The sequence below is a fragment of the Gopherus evgoodei genome, chromosome 7 (genome assembly GCF_007399415.2).
Source record: "Gopherus evgoodei ecotype Sinaloan lineage chromosome 7, rGopEvg1_v1.p, whole genome shotgun sequence".
NCBI lineage: Eukaryota > Metazoa > Chordata > Testudines > Testudinidae > Gopherus > Gopherus evgoodei.
The window spans coordinates 23,634,236-23,653,216 of record NC_044328.1 but is presented as its reverse complement, the minus strand read 5'-3'; the positions used below and the strand labels follow the sequence as shown (position 1 = coordinate 23,653,216).

Sequence of the window (18,981 nt, the reverse complement as noted above, 5' to 3'; positions counted from 1 at the left end):
AGAGCTAATTGGTATGAACATCAGTTACTAACCACATCTTTCCTGTAAAGGACTTCGAGGATGTTACTAAGCAGTTGGCAGCAAGCCTCCAAGTCTTCCTGCCTTTCCAAATGATACTTCAACTGATCTGTCATCATTGGCAGCAAGATCTCCCTGCAGTCTGCACATAAAGATACAATGTTACAAATATGTCTGACATAATTTCATAGTATACACACATATCATGTTGCAAACAGATCAAATATTTTAAACAACACTTTCAGGAAAAAAGTTAACTTCCTGGAAGACAGAAAGCCAGAGCAAATTTTGGGCAAAGTTTAAAAACCAAAAAACCAGACAGTCATAAGCAAATGCAAAGTGACATCTTTATAGCAAAGTACAACTACACAGCAAAAAAATCCTTGCAGCAGTGAGTCTCAGAGCCCAGGTCAACTGAGTCAGTTGACTCAGGCTTTGAGATTCGCTGCCACATGTCTTTTATTGCAGTGTAGACATTCCCTAGACAACCTGCAGTATAAAAGACTGGTACATGCTTTGTCCCCAGGCTCCAATTCAGCAAGGTACTTAAGCATATGAATAACTTTAAACACATGACTACTCCTACTTATGATAACTACATGTATTTAAGCATTGTGATCATGCAAATGACACACCCACAACTGAGCACAGGACACTGCATAACCAAGGAAAAAGGTATGCAGTTTTGCATGTGTAACTGTACGGCACCTTTACAGTTTGAATGGATAGGATTGTTCAACTTTCCTATAATACTGAGGCAGAAGAAAGCACTATCAAGTTAGCATTGACACAATCCAGTAAACATATGCCCTGCAAATTAGGCTGCAAAAAGAGTGGAAAGTTTTTTCATTATGTTTTTGCCTTAAGGGGAAGAAGGATGTAGTCAAGAAGTAAGGAACTGTCCTGACTTGCCACAGAACCCTTAATTATGAGTTGGGGCAATGCAGTGATTTTTGTGGGTGTCCCCACCCCAACTGAGAAGCAGGGATGGTGGTGGAAAGAAACAGTTCCTTCTTCTTCAGAAAGGAGCAAAGCTAGATGTTTCTTGTCAGAGCTGAAGGAGCAACATGGGCCCTCGAGGTATTCGGGGGGGTGGGGGGCGGGAGGAGGAACAGATAAGGAAGACACTACATTCCTTGAGGAGAATGCTGCTTCACACTAACCAGTTGTCACTTTTTCTGAATTTCCTTCCAGGACAAGTAATGACATTAGCCACAGAGAATGATATCACCGCACGAGGCAACATCAAGTCCTTATATATCACAACATCACTCAACTATGTGATGATGCATGCAAGCAGCCTGGTACTGAAATTCATGGGATTTTTTTCCCCAACAACACTTCCTGCATATTAATCTTATCGGGGCTGAAAATCCATTTTACTCTCCTTTAGCCACGGACACACTTTCCAACCATCTTTTTCCAAAGCCCTCTCCCACCGCACACACCCAAAATTTAATTAATATTACATCCACCGCCTTTCTGGCCAAACAGTGGAGAGATCTCTCAAAGCTCATTTGTGTTACACCTTGATCACCCCAAGAGACTACACACGTGCAGAAGCATAAGTTCCACTTTAATGGTTGAGCACAGTACCTCTATGTTACACAAGGGACTAGGTTATTGAAAAAAAAGATAGGCAGCATATTTTTCAGAAAATATCACATTCACATGAAAAAGGGAAAGTAATATGGTTATGTTTTAATACTGTTTTAATTAATGGCATGGCTAATATTTTATAGTCTCACAAATAATGCATTAATTATTAGCAAGTACTTTCAATTAGCTTCAGACTTCTTTGTTTCTAACACAGGAACAATATTCATCTTTACAGAGCTAATAGCAGAATCCCTTGAACGTAGTATTTCTGTTTATCTGATCCTTGGTCATTTAGCCTCTGGCATAAGGCTTCAAGGGAGCAGAATCACAGCTTGGGAGTTGAAATGTTTGCCTCAGGGCACAACTATTTGGCCTACATTGTATATCCACAGATAAATATTGTCATTATAGGGTTCTATGTACCTTACAGGTAAGTATTATCGATAGATTCACATTTTTAGAGACTAGAAAGCTCAGGGGATGGTCTACACTTGAAACGTTCATCAGCATAGCTACATCTCTCAAGAGTGTGAAAAATCCACACACCTTAAGAGATGTAGCTATGCCAACCTAACCCCGGTATTGACAGCACCAGGTCAACGAAAGAATCATTCTGTTGACTTAGCTACTGCCTTTCAGGGCAGTGAAGGGAGAACCCCTCCCATTGCTGTAGTGAGTCTCTGCACTTAAGCTCTACAGTGGCACAGTTGCAGCTGTGCTACGGTAGCCTTTTAAGTGTAGGCATAGCCTATAAAGTTAACAAAGCGTAATAGTGGCCCAAACTGCATTTCAGTTTTGAAAAGTACAAACAAAACGTTAAGGGTCTATAATAAATTAATAAGATTTGGTGTTACCTACCAGACAAGAAAATGTATACATGCATAAGAAACATTAATAATATGGCACACTGACAGAATCTTTTATTGTATCTGAAAGCAATTTATGTAATATGAAGTCGGACAAGACTCCTACACTGCAGGTAATGAATTATAAGTATTTAACCTAATAGTCTGCTGTGAGTTTTCAAGATACATGATCCTAAACCACATTCACTAAAGATTATGGCAATGAAAAAATGGGGATATGAGACACAGAAAAATATCCTGCCATCAGCTAAATAAGGCAAGTATTAGAAATGCTGCTAAGAAATACTCTTATAAATATTAATCCAAACTTTTATTTTCCTGTGAAGCTGTTCTGAGGTAATACATTGCAGATTATTGGAAAATCTATCACACGGTGCAGCCTTTCAAATCCATTATGGAGGAGGTTATACATACTCTCATAGGTCTGACTAAGTATGCTTTAATATGTTTAACTCCTAATAAGGAACAAAACAAATGGCTTCTTGAACACTAGCTGCTGTAATGTATTCATAAGTAATTCAATAAGATTAAATTGTGAGGGACTTCATTTACCTCAGACTCAAAATAGACAAATTTTTTGTTTGTTTTTTTTAAATAACCAGTTTGTGGAATACTGCTTTTAATTACATAAGTAAAAGCGGGATTCTGACACATGGTTGGCAGGCACTATGGAGAAGTAACTGTACTAATTCCCAGAGCCGGCACTAGGCATAAGCAGACTAAGCAATTGCTTTAAGGCCCCCAAGCAGCTCACGGTGGGCCCCTATTAATTATTAGTGTTTGGGGGAGGGGAACATTCTTGCTTAGGGTCCTCAATAAAGTAGCACCACTGCTGCTAACTTCTCTTTGTGAAGCGTCTGGGTGCATCAATCAGTACCATTACAAAAGCCCTTAATTAGGGATTGCACATTTCATGTCCCTTTTAAATCTTACTACTAGAGAATGGTCACAGATCAATGTAGTAACTGCAAAGCATGTGGAAATCTAAAATTGCAGTTATATCAGCTTTGAGTGAGTTGCCTGGAGCTGAGACTGATCAATAGAGAAGGTAAGCAAGCTGATTTTAAGAGACAAGGAAATTGATTTGTCATGTTACTTCCATTTGAAATTATAAACCTCTATACTGAGGGCTGGCTTCTTTCAAGTAGCAAAGAGGACTTGACAAAATTTCTCAGTCATAATTTCAGTGGATCTCTGCTTTCCCAAGAACCAAACTGTGAGTAAATGAACTGTGTAGTTTGTAAATCTTGCAGGTTATATAACATAAAGATAAAACAAGGAGTCGTGGATGTCTCAGGTGCACCATCAATCAATATCAGTCACACACACACAAAAAAGGTTTGCACAGAAGATAACTCTGGATTTGGATTTGGATTTGGATTTGGCCTTAGCTTTATTTCAAAGGCTTCACTGAAAAAAAAGGTAATCACTCCCATACTCGTACTTGTTTGGGACAGTAATATTAGTTAATTATAGTTATTCTACTTGGAGATTTCCTATCTGGACATGATAGCTTTCACAGGCAAATAAAAGTACATTACAGTCACAGTAATCACCATGAGATCTTTCTGGGACCTTCTGGTACCCTCTATTATGGGGGGGAACACTGCACAGAAAAAATTCTACAGTCTAAAGCTTATTCTTCAGCAGTCTGAAAGTAATAAATATCAGGAACTAAGAAAATGGAAGTTGTGATTACGATATATTGGGAAATATATATATATATATATATATATATATATATATATATATATATATATATTTATATATATATATATATATTTATATCTATACATATAAAGCATCTCACAGTAGTAGCGTTTAGAGGGGGAGAGTGATTTTTGTGTCAATAAGCACTCAACCACTTCTAGCACTCGAGCAGACCTAATATTTGTGCTGGGAGGCAAAAGTCTTTACCTTTGAACTACAAATTCACCTCTGCTGATAGCATGCATCACAGCTAGAGCAGGTTGAAAAAATATTCACAAAGTTTTTTTCCTGTCAAAAAAAATGCTAATTTTTCAGGAAGATTTCTCAGTTCCAGGATGTATCTAAACATTTTGAAAGGTCTCTGCTTCATTCTGTATTAGAATGAAAACAATTTTCAAAACCTCAAATTTTTCTCACAAAACCAAATTGATATTTTCTACCCAGCCCTAATTACAGGCAGTATGACCCAGAGGTAGCAATCCAAAGATAATTTCAGGCAAATTATTTTACAACCAGCACTACAATAATATGATGTACAAAGCAGGTGATGCCTTGAATGCATCCTTCCTATAAACCTGAATATTATTCTCAATATTTCATCATCTATATTTAAATTATCAGAAAGTACAGAATAGCAAAGGTTAATCTCTATCAAATTGCCTGTCACATGTACCTCCGAGCACTGATTAATGTGCAACCTTAATAAATCTATAGTCTACATCACTACTCTCCTGGTCAAAAGCCAGCTCTGAAGGTAGCTCATAAGTATGATACACAATGATTACAGACAACAATAATTCAACATCTGTTTTTCCCTTGCTGCACTGGTCTATCCCACAATGATTAATGTCAGGGTAACGTGCATTAAGAATAAAGTATTAATCTTTATAAGAGGACACTCAACAAGCATTAACGGCTTATGAATATCCAGGCAAAAATATTTCACCAAAATACTGATATGGGAACTTTGTTACAGCAAACTGCATGAACATTAAGAAATTCGTCAGTTTAAAACATTTATTTTTATGAACACTTAGTAGTATGTTTTTTAATTTTTTGTTTGGTCACATTAAACAAAATGATCCATAAAGTGACATTAAATAACTCTGCTCCCATTATATAGCACTGAGATAAAGATTAACATTTTTATGAGAATTAAACAGTAAGAGTACATATAAATGGTGTATGCTTTCTATTAAACTTTTATGGACAAGCAATTTTCTAATAGAGAAATCACCTGATTTTTCAGCTAAAAACCCAGAACTCACATAATTCAGTTGACACTTGGCTTTGTTTTACAAAAGAGTTCAAGCTACTAAAAAATAGTTATACCATGACTAAGCAGATAAACCATTAGTATAAAACCAAATCTTGGAGTCTGAGTTGTATATTTTAGGTCATTAACAACATCCATAACAACAATTAAATACAGTTATAGTTTAAAGCATCCATTAGGTTATTGCAAAACCAGTGTATTCAAATACATATTTATACACATGCCCACTCCCTATGTAACCAGACCCTGCCAGAACAGATGCAAAGTTATTGCAAAACCAGTGTATTCAAATACATATTTATACACATGCCCACTCCCTATGTAACCAGACCCTGCCAGAACAGATGCAAATTCTACAGGCTTATCACCACTGCTATGAAGATAATTGCCCCCCAGAACATACCTTTTCAAGATCCATGGTCCTACACATGCTATCACAACATGTTGTGTACTTCATCCAGTGCATCAAATGCCTCAACAACTATGTGGGTGAAACAAGACAGGCACTATGCTCTTGAATGAACTCTCAGAGAAAAATTATAAAAGACAAAAACATCCTATCACCTGTGGGTGAACACTTTTCACAAAGTGATCATTCCATATCTGGTCTTTCATTCCTCATCCTCAAAGGAAACCTACAAAACATTTTCAAAGACAAGCCTAGGAGCTTAAATTCGTAACTCTCCTGGACACTAAAAAAAACCATGGACTTCACAGAGATACTGCTTTTATGGCTTATTACAACAATTTGTAACAAACACTGCTGCTAACTAATCCTCCTTTATCCTACGACTGCAGAGATGTTAATTGCACCCTTGGTCTCCTACAACATGTATAAACCCCTTAAGCTTAACCATCAATACCACCTTGCATTTAGCTTGGACACTTTGGTTACCTTCCCCAGATCTGAGGAAGAGCTCTTTGAAGCTTGAAAGCTTGCCCCTTCCACCAGCAGAAGTCAGTCCAAAAAAAAGATATTTTCTCACCCATCTTGTCTCTTGCATTCTTAAAGTTAGAGATGTACCCAAGTATCTGGCTGAATTAGGATTTTAACTTCTAAATATCAACACACTCAGTACTGTGCAGAATTAGACTTCAAAATGCTTTCCAAAGAAAGAAAGCAGCATCCCAATTTTTAGAAATGAAAGCTGGGATTATTAAATGAGCTGGGCACCTAATTCCCTTGAATTCCAAAGGGATTTGGGCACCTAACCCACTTAACTTTCTTTTGAAAATCTCTACAAATTCACAGAAATGTTAAGTATCTTGTTCAAGATACTGACTCCACATATTCTCATTCCCACACTTTATTCCTATTGACCATGCTGCTTCTAATATTAATATAGCTACAAACTGCGTAAACCAAAAACAGAAATCCTCCAGAAAATCATAAGAAGGAGTGAAAAAGCATCAGCCTCTAGATTTTAAATAACTCTTGCAAATCAAACAGAACACACTTGGATCATCTATATGATACAATTCCAAGGCAATAATGTTTTGTCAAAGCCCACGTCCAGACTACCCCGCCGTATTGGCGGGTTAAAATCGATTGCTCGGGGATCGATATATCGCGTCTAGTCTAGACGCGATATATCGATCCCCGAGCGCGCTTACATCGATTCTGGAACTCCATCAACCCGAACGGAGTTCCAGAATCGACACGGAGAGCCGCGGACATCGATCCCGCGCCATCTGGACGGGTGAGTAATTCGATCTTAGATATTCGACTTCAGCTACGTTATTCACGTAGCTGAAGTTGCGTATCTAAGATCGATTTTCCTCCCCTAGTCTGGACGAGGCCAAAGACTCTACGGAATTTCTCTAACAACGTAACTGTGACCAAATGATCTTTTTAATGCCCTTACAGTAACTGTTCTATCAAATCAGATCAAGGACAAATGAATGTAGAAACAATTTAAATATGGTTCTTTTGTGAGAGGAGAAAGAAGTTTGGGTATCATTTCCCAAGAGCGTTGTCCATGCCAAAGAAAGACCAAAATAATTATTTGTTTGTTTCCCCCGTGACGTTATGAGTATAATATAATATCTCATTACAAGGTGACAGGGTCAGAAAGAGTTAATTAACTCACCTCACCGACTAACCAGACCATGAGTGAACCTTAAGAACCGGTTAGCAAGATATATAAATGAACAGAGCTTTGAAATGCAAGTCTGCATTGTTGGAGGTAGAAGGGGAGGTGTTTGCTCAGGTCTTGTCTATTGCTATAGTTTTAATTCAAAGATCAAAAAAGGAATATTAGCATTTATGATGATACTCAAGTGAAATAGTATTATTGTCTATGTGTCTTTTTGAAGGTTGTGGTAACCTGTATCTGAACTGTTTAATGGATAAATTACTCTGTGCTAATTGCCAGGATGTTGGGAGAAGGAGTTAAGCCTATTGTTTTCTCAGGCCGAAAGGCTGCTGGAAATGTATAAAAAGCCTGGGACACGATCCTTCTTCATCTCAGATCCGCTTTGGGTTTCAAGAGGGGGAAACCTTAAGCCACAAGGATTGAGATCCCCAGTCATTGACTGGAGCCACCCTGAATATGGACATTGGACTATAACCTATGGACTATTTCTAAAAGGACTTTTGGCTACTATAAGCTCACCTCTACTATGTATCTGAACCTCAAGAACTGAATTCAAGTCTGTATGTGTATTCATCTTTCAACCAACACTCTCTCTTTTCTTTTCTAATAAATTTTAGCTTAGTTAATAAAAATTGGCTATAGCATGTATTTTGGGTAAGATCTAAGTTATAATTGGACCTGGGTATGTGGCTGATCCTTTGGGATTGGAAGAACCTTTTCTTTTATATGATGAAGTAAGATTTTCAGGAATCATCATCATATCTGACAGGTGTGTCTGGACGGAGGCCTGAGGCTGGGCACTTTAAGGGAACTGCATGGTTTGGACTTCCAAGTAACCAGTGAGGTACTATAGAAGCTGTTTTGTGCTGGCTTAGTAAATCCTAGTATTGGAATAACCACCAGCGTTTGGGGTTTGTCTGCCCCGTTTTGTTTGCAGTTAACCCTGATTGAGTGACCTCAGCTGGCTCCAACGGGCAGCACCGTCACACCTCCCCCCCCAAGGGAAATCTAATTTATCTATCAAGCTTCAGAAAAATGAGGATATAAGTGAGGATATAAAACTAGGGGGACATCTAACAGACTAAAGTAGATGTACAAAGTAGCCTTTGGATGGAACTCAATGACTATGACCCTAACGAATTTATATAAATTGGTTTGGTTCTATTAGTAGGGGAATAATTTCCAGCAGTAAAAGAAAACAATTTTTTCTTCAAACAGTAGTGAATATTGTCTTAAAGCTAGGAATGTGATGAATACCCAAAGCAGAATCCGTCTGTACAGAGTTCTCTGTTATACTTGGAAATTTATGTAGAAAATTTGGAAATGGTCACAGGCCTTGAAAAGTGTGGGTCTTGGAAGTCAACCGATAATTCCTCACCAACAAAATTTCCCTGTTTGATGTTCCTTTGACTGATTGGCTAATTTTAAACGCTAATCAACCTCTGTCCTTTTTGGTACAAGTTCTCCATTTTGAATCACTACAGAAACAGAACAAGCAACAAAATTAAAGTACTGAATAGGAGTTTCCCTCCAAAGCAACAGGAATCCTGCTAAAAGTAATGTAGGTTCTTTAAAGGGAAAGGAGTAATCTAGGACTCTCAGAGGGAACAAAATTCCTTATACAGAGAATATGGCACAACAGTGGATAAAATAAGTAAATAAATTCACTGCTCCCATATGTCCTAAATCACCTATTCTGAAGAAACAGAGGTGGCAATACAAATGTAAAATCCTGTATCTTACCTGAATATACAGTATCACTGTAATAATGCAGATAATTTGGACTACCAAAGAACACATTCATGTTTATTAAGGAACCCAAGATTGCCATAAAGAATAAAGACCATTGGTTATGGTTCAGTATGTTTCCTCCAGCATTGTCAATAATTGATACTTCAGCTGCTTGGGGAGAAGGGGGAAATGTGTGGAGAAAATATCCCAAAGTCTTCTGAAATCCATGTATTCCAGGCATTCTGATTTATGAAGTTAGCTGGAAATACCACAAATAAAACCTGTCCTGTTCTCTAGTGGCGTGTACTTCGATAGCACATTTTTCCTAACAGTCATGCTGTTATTTAGTAGTTACCCACGTTTTATAACCAGACTTCATGTACGTGTAGTGTTAGACATATGCATAAACCTCAAACCATTAAAATGGCCTTCCAGAGAAGCATACCCTCTCCCATCACCAAATCCTCTCTTACCATCTGCTCAGTCTGTCACCCTCATCTTTCTTCACCATTCAATCAATCCCCTCACATTTCATATCCTGCCCTCCATCACCACCCAAATACTTTCTTGTCCTCACTCTTCACCGAAATGTCAAAGTCAGTCAATCGTTGTGAATACTTTACACCTCCACACCATTTCTGACCACCAGAAACTTCAAGGGCCTTGAAAGCTGCTTCTACTCCTCCTCATCTGCCATTGGCTAAAGAGTCTGCTTTACTCCTCTTCCTGTTAGACACCAACTTGAGGATGTTATCACAGATGACCAGAAACATAACCGGAAAGTGTCAGGTTACAATTATTTCTTAGAGGCCTAGAGAACATGAAGATCCTGCTGAACTATTCTGCTAGTGCAGTAGCTAGGGCTTTTGCTGGTGCAGTTTCTGGCTTGTTCGTGGTATAGTAAAAACTGTTTTCTCCGGCACTTCACCAGTCAGAAAGCTCTATAAAACAGCATTTCTGATCTTCATTGAAATTCCAGGTTATAGTCCGGTTGGTACTGGAGGGAGTGTGGAGCGCAGGCTCTGGGAGGGAATTTGGGTGCAGGGGAGGGCTCAGGGCAGTGGGTTGGGGCACAGGAAGGGATGCGGGGTGCCGGTTCTTGGCGGTACTCACCTTGGGAGGCTCCCCGTAAGCGGTGACCTGTCCCGTCTGCTCCTAGGTGGAAGCGCAGCAGGCGGTTCTGCACACTGCCCCTGCCTCGAGCGCTAGCTCTTCGGCTCCCAATGGTTGAGAACTGTGGTCAATGGGAGCTGTGGGGGCAGCGTCTGTGGGCAGAGACAGTGCGCAGAGTCGTCTGCTGTGCCTCCGCCTAAGAGCAGCCGGGACAGCTCACCACTTGCGGGGAGCTGCCCGAGGTGAACGCTCCATGGATCTGGCACCCCACACCCCCCCTCACATGCCCCCTCCTGCACCCAAACTCCTTCCCTCTTAGTTAACTGGTATTTTTCACTTACCGGCACCCCTCATTCTCCCAATATGCCAGACAGAATAGCTTTTACTGTAGCTTGTCCAATCTTATCTACTGAGGTTACTAAGCATTTAATGTCATAGTCCCAGGTGTGTAAACAGAGGATGGTTCTACCGGACCTCATTCCATGCAGCTCTGCTGATACGGCTGTTCTGGATGCTGCTGGTGGAGTTTCTGACTCTCATTATACAATGTGATGTAAGAAGTTTTATGCATATACTATCATGCCTCCTTGCTTTTACAAATTTATTTTAGCCCACAAAGTAACCTTAGAGTAAGTTTTTACCCCTTAATTTCCTTTATACATAGTAGTACATTTTACATTCATGTTCTTGCATTTTGACTCTTCTTCCTGTTTCTAGATCGTTTCTTATCTCTACTATATACATTCCTGCATTTATGTGCCAGAGTCATCTTATTATGAAAGATGAATGTAATTTATTTTATTAGCCATCTGCTAAATTTGCCTCCTAATACACTAAATGATCTGTGAACCATTGGGAGCCGTTACTCTCAGGCAGGCATTCTGCATGTGAAAGCATATATACTGATTCAGAATATCTGTGCCTGTGTGTACACTGGGTTTAACCAGTCAATTTATTTTAAAAAAATCAAAACAGGAAAAGCAATTACTCCACACATTTAGGACTACATTTTCACAGTATGGTGCTATGAGGGTACATATAATTCAGATAACTACAGAACATTACCGGTGTAGAGGGTACTTGTGCATTTTAAGGAGCAGCACCTATTGCACAGCTCTTTCAAAATGTTGAGTGTTAAGGACTAATGCACTCTGAAAAATCTGTTTCATACTCCTCTTATGAATAATTTTAAGAACTATTTCCCCAACAAATTTTTATCTAGCTCCCCTCCCCAATATTTTAGCAACAAAAGAAATTTTTCCAATATAATCACTAAATTCCTGAGAAATATAGGTTAGGAATGGAAAGTCATATAGCCCATGAAATGTACTGTATAATCTTGAATAAAAACATCAATGCATTTTTCTTTTCAATAGGACACAAACTTTTAAATTGAGTTTGGGGTGGGGGTTTTGGGGGGGCAGGGGGAGTGTTGCCTTGCACGCCTTGCAACGCTGAGGAAGCCTATTTATCAAAGTCCTACTACTCTACGTTCCAATCACTAAGTTCAGATTTCATTTATTTTTTCAATGTGTCATCGTTACCTACAAGTAAAATCGACACTAGATAAAAAAGGACCACAGCCTTCTAGAAAGTTTCAAGTCTCTGTAACTTGTTACTTCTCTCACCTAAGTAGCTTCTTTTTATAATCATATCAGACAAAGAAGGAATTATGTTTGTTAAATCTGTAACATTGTTACCCACAAAACAGATACATTAAAATACATACTGTCAGGTTTAATTTTCTTTAAAATCCTTATCAGTATTACTAAAATTCCCTTAAATAAATCAAGACTGACCATATTTTTTAAATTAAAAAATTATTTTTCTTCATCCAAACTGCATTGTTTCATATAAATTGGGCAGCGAAATTAGACTGCTCTCTTTTATAGCTCATTTTATTTTATGATCCACACACACACACACACACACACACACACACACACACACACACACACACACACGTATAAGAAGTCTGCTTGCAAACACTTCAGGAAGACGTTTAAATCCAAAAATTAGTTTTCACTGCTCATTATAGTTTCATAAATACAGCATTTATTACTATTAAGATTTGAAAAGCTTTTAAAAAAGAACCCATCAAATCTAAATTTGGGGTCTAAATGGTTTAGCAGCTTCCTTTTAAGCTATCCTGGTTAAATTCATTCACCCTACTTGATCACTACAAAACATCTAAATGAAGAGAAAGACTTTGCCTCGCTCTCCTCAGGCCCTTATAACTTTGACAAAACTGAAGAGATTACTAGGAAGGGAGGAGAGGGCAACAGTTAGTTGCTCACTGTGTTAACTTATCTCACCAGGAAACATCATTTTGGTCTACACTATAGCCATCTAGAAAGAAAGGTAATGCTGCACCTCAAATGAAAACCTAGATAATCCATAAAATAACCATTTGAACTGGTCTTTCATTGGGCCACGAACTGCAACTGGAATGAAAATGTGGGTGCATGGTATAGCATCAATGTATTTAATTTGTGGGAAGTATTTAAAAAATAAAACAGAAAGGTCGAGTTCTCTCTCTCAATTTCCTTGACACAAAATTCCATTACAGAAATGCAAAAGTGACAATTTCATATTTTAAAAATTACAATCCAAGCCAATTACACTGTGTTTAATGCTCTTTTAAATTACAAATACAAGTTTTTGCCTTCATTTCTCCATGATCTACCACCTACACTAACTGTTAATTAGCATTTTCTCACATAGTCTAAATCTACTTGTCCTTGTAGTGGAACAACTTTAATTGGTTGCAACCTCCACTACGTTCTGCAGTGAGGACAAAACTGACACTGACAGGGATCTAGAGGCAATGAATAATGTGACAATGTAATGATTTCCAGGGCTTTGCTTACCATGCTGCGTGAAGAGGTCACTGTGAACTATTTCGATCAAACAGTACAGCTTCTGAATTGTGAGCCGGCCCGTTGGAACATTTAGGATGAAATCTGTAAACAGCTTGCTATACAAAAATGGACAATTAAGAAAAGGAATATGCTAATATCTCAAAGGTATATAAAAACAAATGTCTATAGCTAGAGAAGAAATTGACCAGTTAGTTCAGTAAACATTTTTTGGGGCGGGTGGAAGGGGGAGCAGAGCAGGACCAAGCCCTTTTCTACATAGTGAGGAGTTGTAGAAAAGCAATTCAATGTTCACAATTAGTTTAAATTATTTTGGCCAATATATTTATTTCTACTCTTCATTTTTCTCCCTCATGTCACTACAGATGAACAAGGCTCTACTCTTGCAGCAGCATACAGCTTCTCCTTTTTTCATTCCGGCTTATGTATTTCAAAATCGAACTGAGGTGCAGAGGAAATGCACATAAGACAATTAAAACATAAATATGATTTACTGAAAATGCAAAAGACTGCTACTCAGGTAGGGGAAGAAGCATGATAGTAAGCATCCTTTATGTGAACAGCTTCGATTAGGGTAGGGGCAGAACTGAGACTGACGCAGGAAAAAATTCACAGGCTTTGGGACCAGAAGGGACCCGGCTGACAACCTGCATAACAGAGGTCATTGAACTTGACCCAGTAGTTCCTGCATCAATCCCTATAACTTGTGATTTAGCTAAGCATATCTTTTAGAAAGACATCCAATCTTGATTAAAATACTTAAAGTGATGGAAAATTTACAACATCCTTTAGTAAGATGGCCCAATGGCTAGTATTTCACTTATGGACAGATTTTTCAATACTTTTTGCAACCATACATCTTTCAGAAATGGCTGAGTCTTGGAACTCTATACTCATGGCGCCAGGAGACCTAGTGGAAAAGGATATATAGAGGCATGCAGAACAGGTAAATGAAAAGTTATACTTTAGCTTCTGGGTGCAATGAAAAATTTCAGCAATAATTATGATTTTTTGTACAGAGTATTTCCAAACTGAAATTTGGCATTTGAATTATAGCTTTCTCATTTTCCAGCTCCAAACATTTATTTTTTTAAAAAATTAACTCTGAATTTTCACATTTATTTTTATTAACACTTGGAGTGTTCTCTTAACTACTTCAATAAAATCACAGACTGTACAATTGAAGACAATGTAGAGTCTGTGCAACCAAACATCTAAAATAGATTACTATAGTTTAAAAAAAAACCACACACACATTAGTGGTATTACAAAATCTTAGTTATTTGTTTTAAAACAAATTTTCCCCTTTACCTTTTTTGTAAAAGGGGTCCATGGAGAGATGACTGGTTTTGCTCTAGTAAAATTTCCACACACAACTAGTGTGCACTGAACTATAACAAAGCGATCATTATTCAAATCAACTGAGGTGCAGAGTGATGCATGAAACACATGAACTATAAGTCTGATATCACTCACGTGATTTACAATTTTTGACATCTCATTAGATGATCTTTACTAGACAGCCTTGCAAATTTGTCAAGAAAAAATAATAAGCTTCCCTACCACACATTTTACTTTAAAATAAAAATAGGTATATATACTCCTGAAGATGGCTGGAGCAATGAATTTTGATCAAAGTGCAATATCATAGGTGATTATAATTTCTTGTCCTAGGGATTCAAGTTACCAAGATAGCAATAAAAATTCATATAAAATGTTGTGCATTAAATGATAATACACAAGTTCAAACACAAAAATGTAGATCTAGATAACAGGAAGTACACAGTACATTACTTTATTAACATTACTTACCTAAGTTCTTTTGGATCAAATACCAATTTCACATCATTGACAATAGTTGGCAAGTATTTAAGTGCCGCCCCCTAAAAATTAAAAACACAGCAATGACCTTAGTGGAAACACCAGTCTGACAGTTGCCACAATTTAAAGTTACGATGCAGAGTTCACTGAAAGGGAGAGAAATTAAAAATAAGGGAGTTGTACAATATTACAAGATGGACTTACCTCAGAGCTGGAAGAGACCCTGAAGGGTCACTAAATCCAGCCCTCTGCCTTCTCTAGCAGGGCCAAGTACTGATTTTGCTGCCCCAGCTCCTTAAGTGGCCCCCTCAAGGACTGAACTCACAACCCTAGGTTTAGCAGGCTAATGCTCAAACCACTGAGCTATCCCTCCCCCAATTTAGACAGAAACTACTTGAACAGAAGAGGCAAATTCCTCTTATCATCATATGTTGGAATGGTTCCACCCAAGAGTAGGAATAGAGTGACAGATTTGCCAATGGAACAACAATGAAAAAAAATTAGGAACACTAATTGAAGTCCCGCAAACCTGTAGAAATCCAGAGGCATCATGAGACAAGTAAACTATATCAGCTGGATCACTCTAGTCCACATGCTTGTTGATGTTATCAGACTATACCGAATGAAGGACAGAAGACACTTCATAGGGATTTAATCAGGACACAGCTTTATTATTAGATACCTGTGACTACCCATCAGATAATAGTGTACAGCACTCACAATTCCATATTCATTCAAATAACTACCAGGGGCTTCCACCAGCCCATCTCATAGGAGAGTTAAGGTGGGCCATCAGAAAGGGGAGCTGGCTCCCTGCTGTACCAATCATAGGAGCCCTGAACCCCTGAAGCAAGGTGCTACCTTCCCTGATGTTTGGAGAAAGGGCTACTGAGTAAACTTGCCCCTTTTAAAGTCTTTCCCACTTACGTTCCCAGGGGTATGAGTCAGCGTCATCCATGCTGAACCCCAGCCACCCCTTTTGCAGCAGCTTGACCTCCTTTTCCTCTACCCACAAAGCACTGCTACCCTTACTCTCCCAAGCTCAGAGAATGTCTCCCATCCTGCTCCCCCCATTTCAGGTATGGTGCAGTCATCCTCAAAGAATTTTAATAGATTGATGAGGCATGATTTCCCGTTACAAAAGCTGTGTGATTCTTCCTCAACATATAGTATTCATCTGTGCATCTGATAATTCTGTTCTTTACTACAGTTTCAACTAGTCTGCCTGGTACTGAAGTTAGGGTTACCAGCCTGTAATTGACAGGATCGCCTCTGGAGTCTTTTTTTTTTAATCGATTATTTACATGGATAAATAATAAGGAACATATTTATTTCTTTTTAGATCTGTATCTCTCTTCTGCTAACTAACAGTAAAATGCAGGGTGTGATCAGAAATGTCTTTGCAGAGACTGTGTTACTTCATTACAAACTCACATTTCCATGAAGGAGGTGGGTGGGAGAACAAAAATTCTGTGCCCCTTGCTAGCAAATAGTACTTTTTGTCCACCTGTTTGTGTGTCTGCCATATGACCCTAGCAGGGTCTAGGAGGGCCTCTGGTAGAGCTGGAAGAGTAGAGAATGTCCACCAGTTTGTGATGGGGTTCAGTTACTTTATGGAGGACTTCAGCCACTCTTTGCGCTAGGTGCTGGAAAGATTTAAAGACATCCACCAAGGAAGGCGGAGGGGCATCACTGCATCGTCAGGTGAGGATGATGAAAAATGGGCTAAAGGAATATCCTCTTTTTCTGATTCAGTTTCCAGTCCTTCCCCCAATAGCTCAGAAGGGTCTGCCACCTTTGAAGCCGCTGCTAAAGGAGGATGCCTGGTACTCCACGCTAGGGATCTGTGAGGCTTGTTGCCTCTGGATTTGCCAGAGGTCTCAGTTTGGCCATTGCGAGTAGGGAGATGGTGGCTGGAACTGTGGCTGCCCAAACCACGGACCAGTGTAGGGCTAGGATATGCAGTAGAAACCCAAGTCCTCTCGTTCACTACCTGAGTCCAAAGAGGAGTGTGTCCACTACTCCTGGCAAGCTCAGTGCCGGAGCCTCGGTACTGAGAAGGGGCGAGTGTGGTGCATCAGAGGGCAAGAGGTCCAATGCACACCTGTAGTCAGTCAGAGCGGGCACTACAAGTATCAGTTCCGATGGCTGTTGGTGCTGGTGCCAACAACCTAGTCAACGCAGCCTTCCCTGGTGCAGAATATCTGTTTCTCATGCACCCCCTGGTTTCGAAACTTCCTTCCCTGTGCCCATCAGGTCTTTGGAGGGACCAACTGGCTCTGTTGGCTTGGTACCATGTGTGCCCTTGGTACTGACTCTAGGCAGCTTTGGCGCCATAGGTACCAAAGATACTGATGGAGCCAAAAGTCATTTCCTGCTCTATCTGGGCTCGTTATGGGGACTCACAGACCTTTTCTTAGAGGCCTTTAGTGAGTAGCTCCTCTTTTGAGGATCACCTGCCTTTGATGTAGAAGGTTGCGGTGATCGTTCTTGGGGGGACTCTGGGGAATGGACGGCAAGAATTTTAACTCTCTGTCCTTCCTGGACCTGGGTTTTAGCTGCTGGCACCAGCCACAATTTTGTGCATTGTGCTTCTTCCCGAGGCAATAGATACATTGCGAATGTCCATCCATTGGAATCTTTCCAGCTAAGACACTTTTTGAAGCCTGGGGAGCCAGGCATACAGTTGGGTAGAGAGATCACTCCCCATCAAGGTTGGCAGGAGGCAAACCTTTTCTATCTTTTTTCCCTTTCATTTCTCCCCCTTCCCCCTTTTTTTGGCATGGACAACTAAATACAAAGAAAAGACAATTAAAGAGAAGCAAAAATTTGCAAAAAGAAAGGAGCTAATGATCTGTGAATGGACAGCTCCTAGCTTCATCTCTAGCCTAGGGCGGTTGAGGAGGAACTGAGAAGGGAATACCCATGCATGCCAGCTGGCCTCATGGCCAGAGGGAAGCCCTACAGGAGGGACTGACTGCTATTGAAATTCTCCAATGGACAGCACAGGGACACACAAACACCTGGACTGGAGCACCCATAGGGACACTACTCAAAGAAGGAGGTAAGTTGACGTTCCTTCCCTTACCCCTTTAGTCACTGAATCATTGAAAGTAGTCAGCTTCCCTTTCTGCCTCACAACACATTAGCTAATAAATCCTCACGTTAATGAATTATATTATGGTTCAAATCTTTTTCATGGCACCAAAACTGACAGTCACTAACTCTACATAAATCTTAATTTAAGGATATTGCAGCTTCCATCTTTTTCTCTTGGCCATACACAAAGATTAAATATAGTATGACATCAGATAAATGTCTTGTAATATTTATGTACACGTCATAGCTTAATACTGTGTACAAGTGACACTGGTTAGTTCCACTGTCATTGCAAAATCTAACCATAGCAAAAAAAACTGCACAGTTCAAATAAGAATTAAACACAACTGTTAAGTCAAGTGAAACTGATCAGAAAAATGCAGAAGCTCACTGAAAAAGTTAGGTTCAGATCAGGCAAGTTCTGCTTTGTGTCAAACCAAGACCTTTCTTATCACAGGACAAAAAGGTTTCCTCCCTCCCCCTACCTTTATTTTTATTTATTCCCTTCTGACTTTTAAGGTAGATAAATAACAAATATTTACAGAAGAAACTAAAAGAAGTTAGGTGAGTGAAGAGTCAGGAATAGAAATCAGAAGTTCTCAGACCCCTCTGCTGACATCATATTTTAAAGTGCCCAAAAAGATGACAAATGCCTCACAAAACAAGGGGAGCTATGGGTCCTTGCTCCAGAAAGTGCAAGCATTTAAATTGAACATAATGTAACAAATCAGGTGTCAACCAGATAAAGAAAGAGAGTGGAGGGAGAGAAAAAG

General features: G+C 39.2%; 1 protein-coding gene across 1 annotated transcript in view; it reads right to left on the bottom strand.

Moving 5' to 3' along the window:
- DOCK1 (dedicator of cytokinesis 1) overlaps positions 1-18,981 on the bottom strand; it is a 541,297-nt gene that overhangs the window by 383,267 nt on the left and 139,049 nt on the right. The window contains 3 exon segments of the mRNA XM_030568323.1: positions 33-160; positions 13,280-13,386; positions 15,101-15,171. Of these exon segments, the coding sequence (XP_030424183.1) occupies positions 33-160; positions 13,280-13,386; positions 15,101-15,171 (306 nt within the window).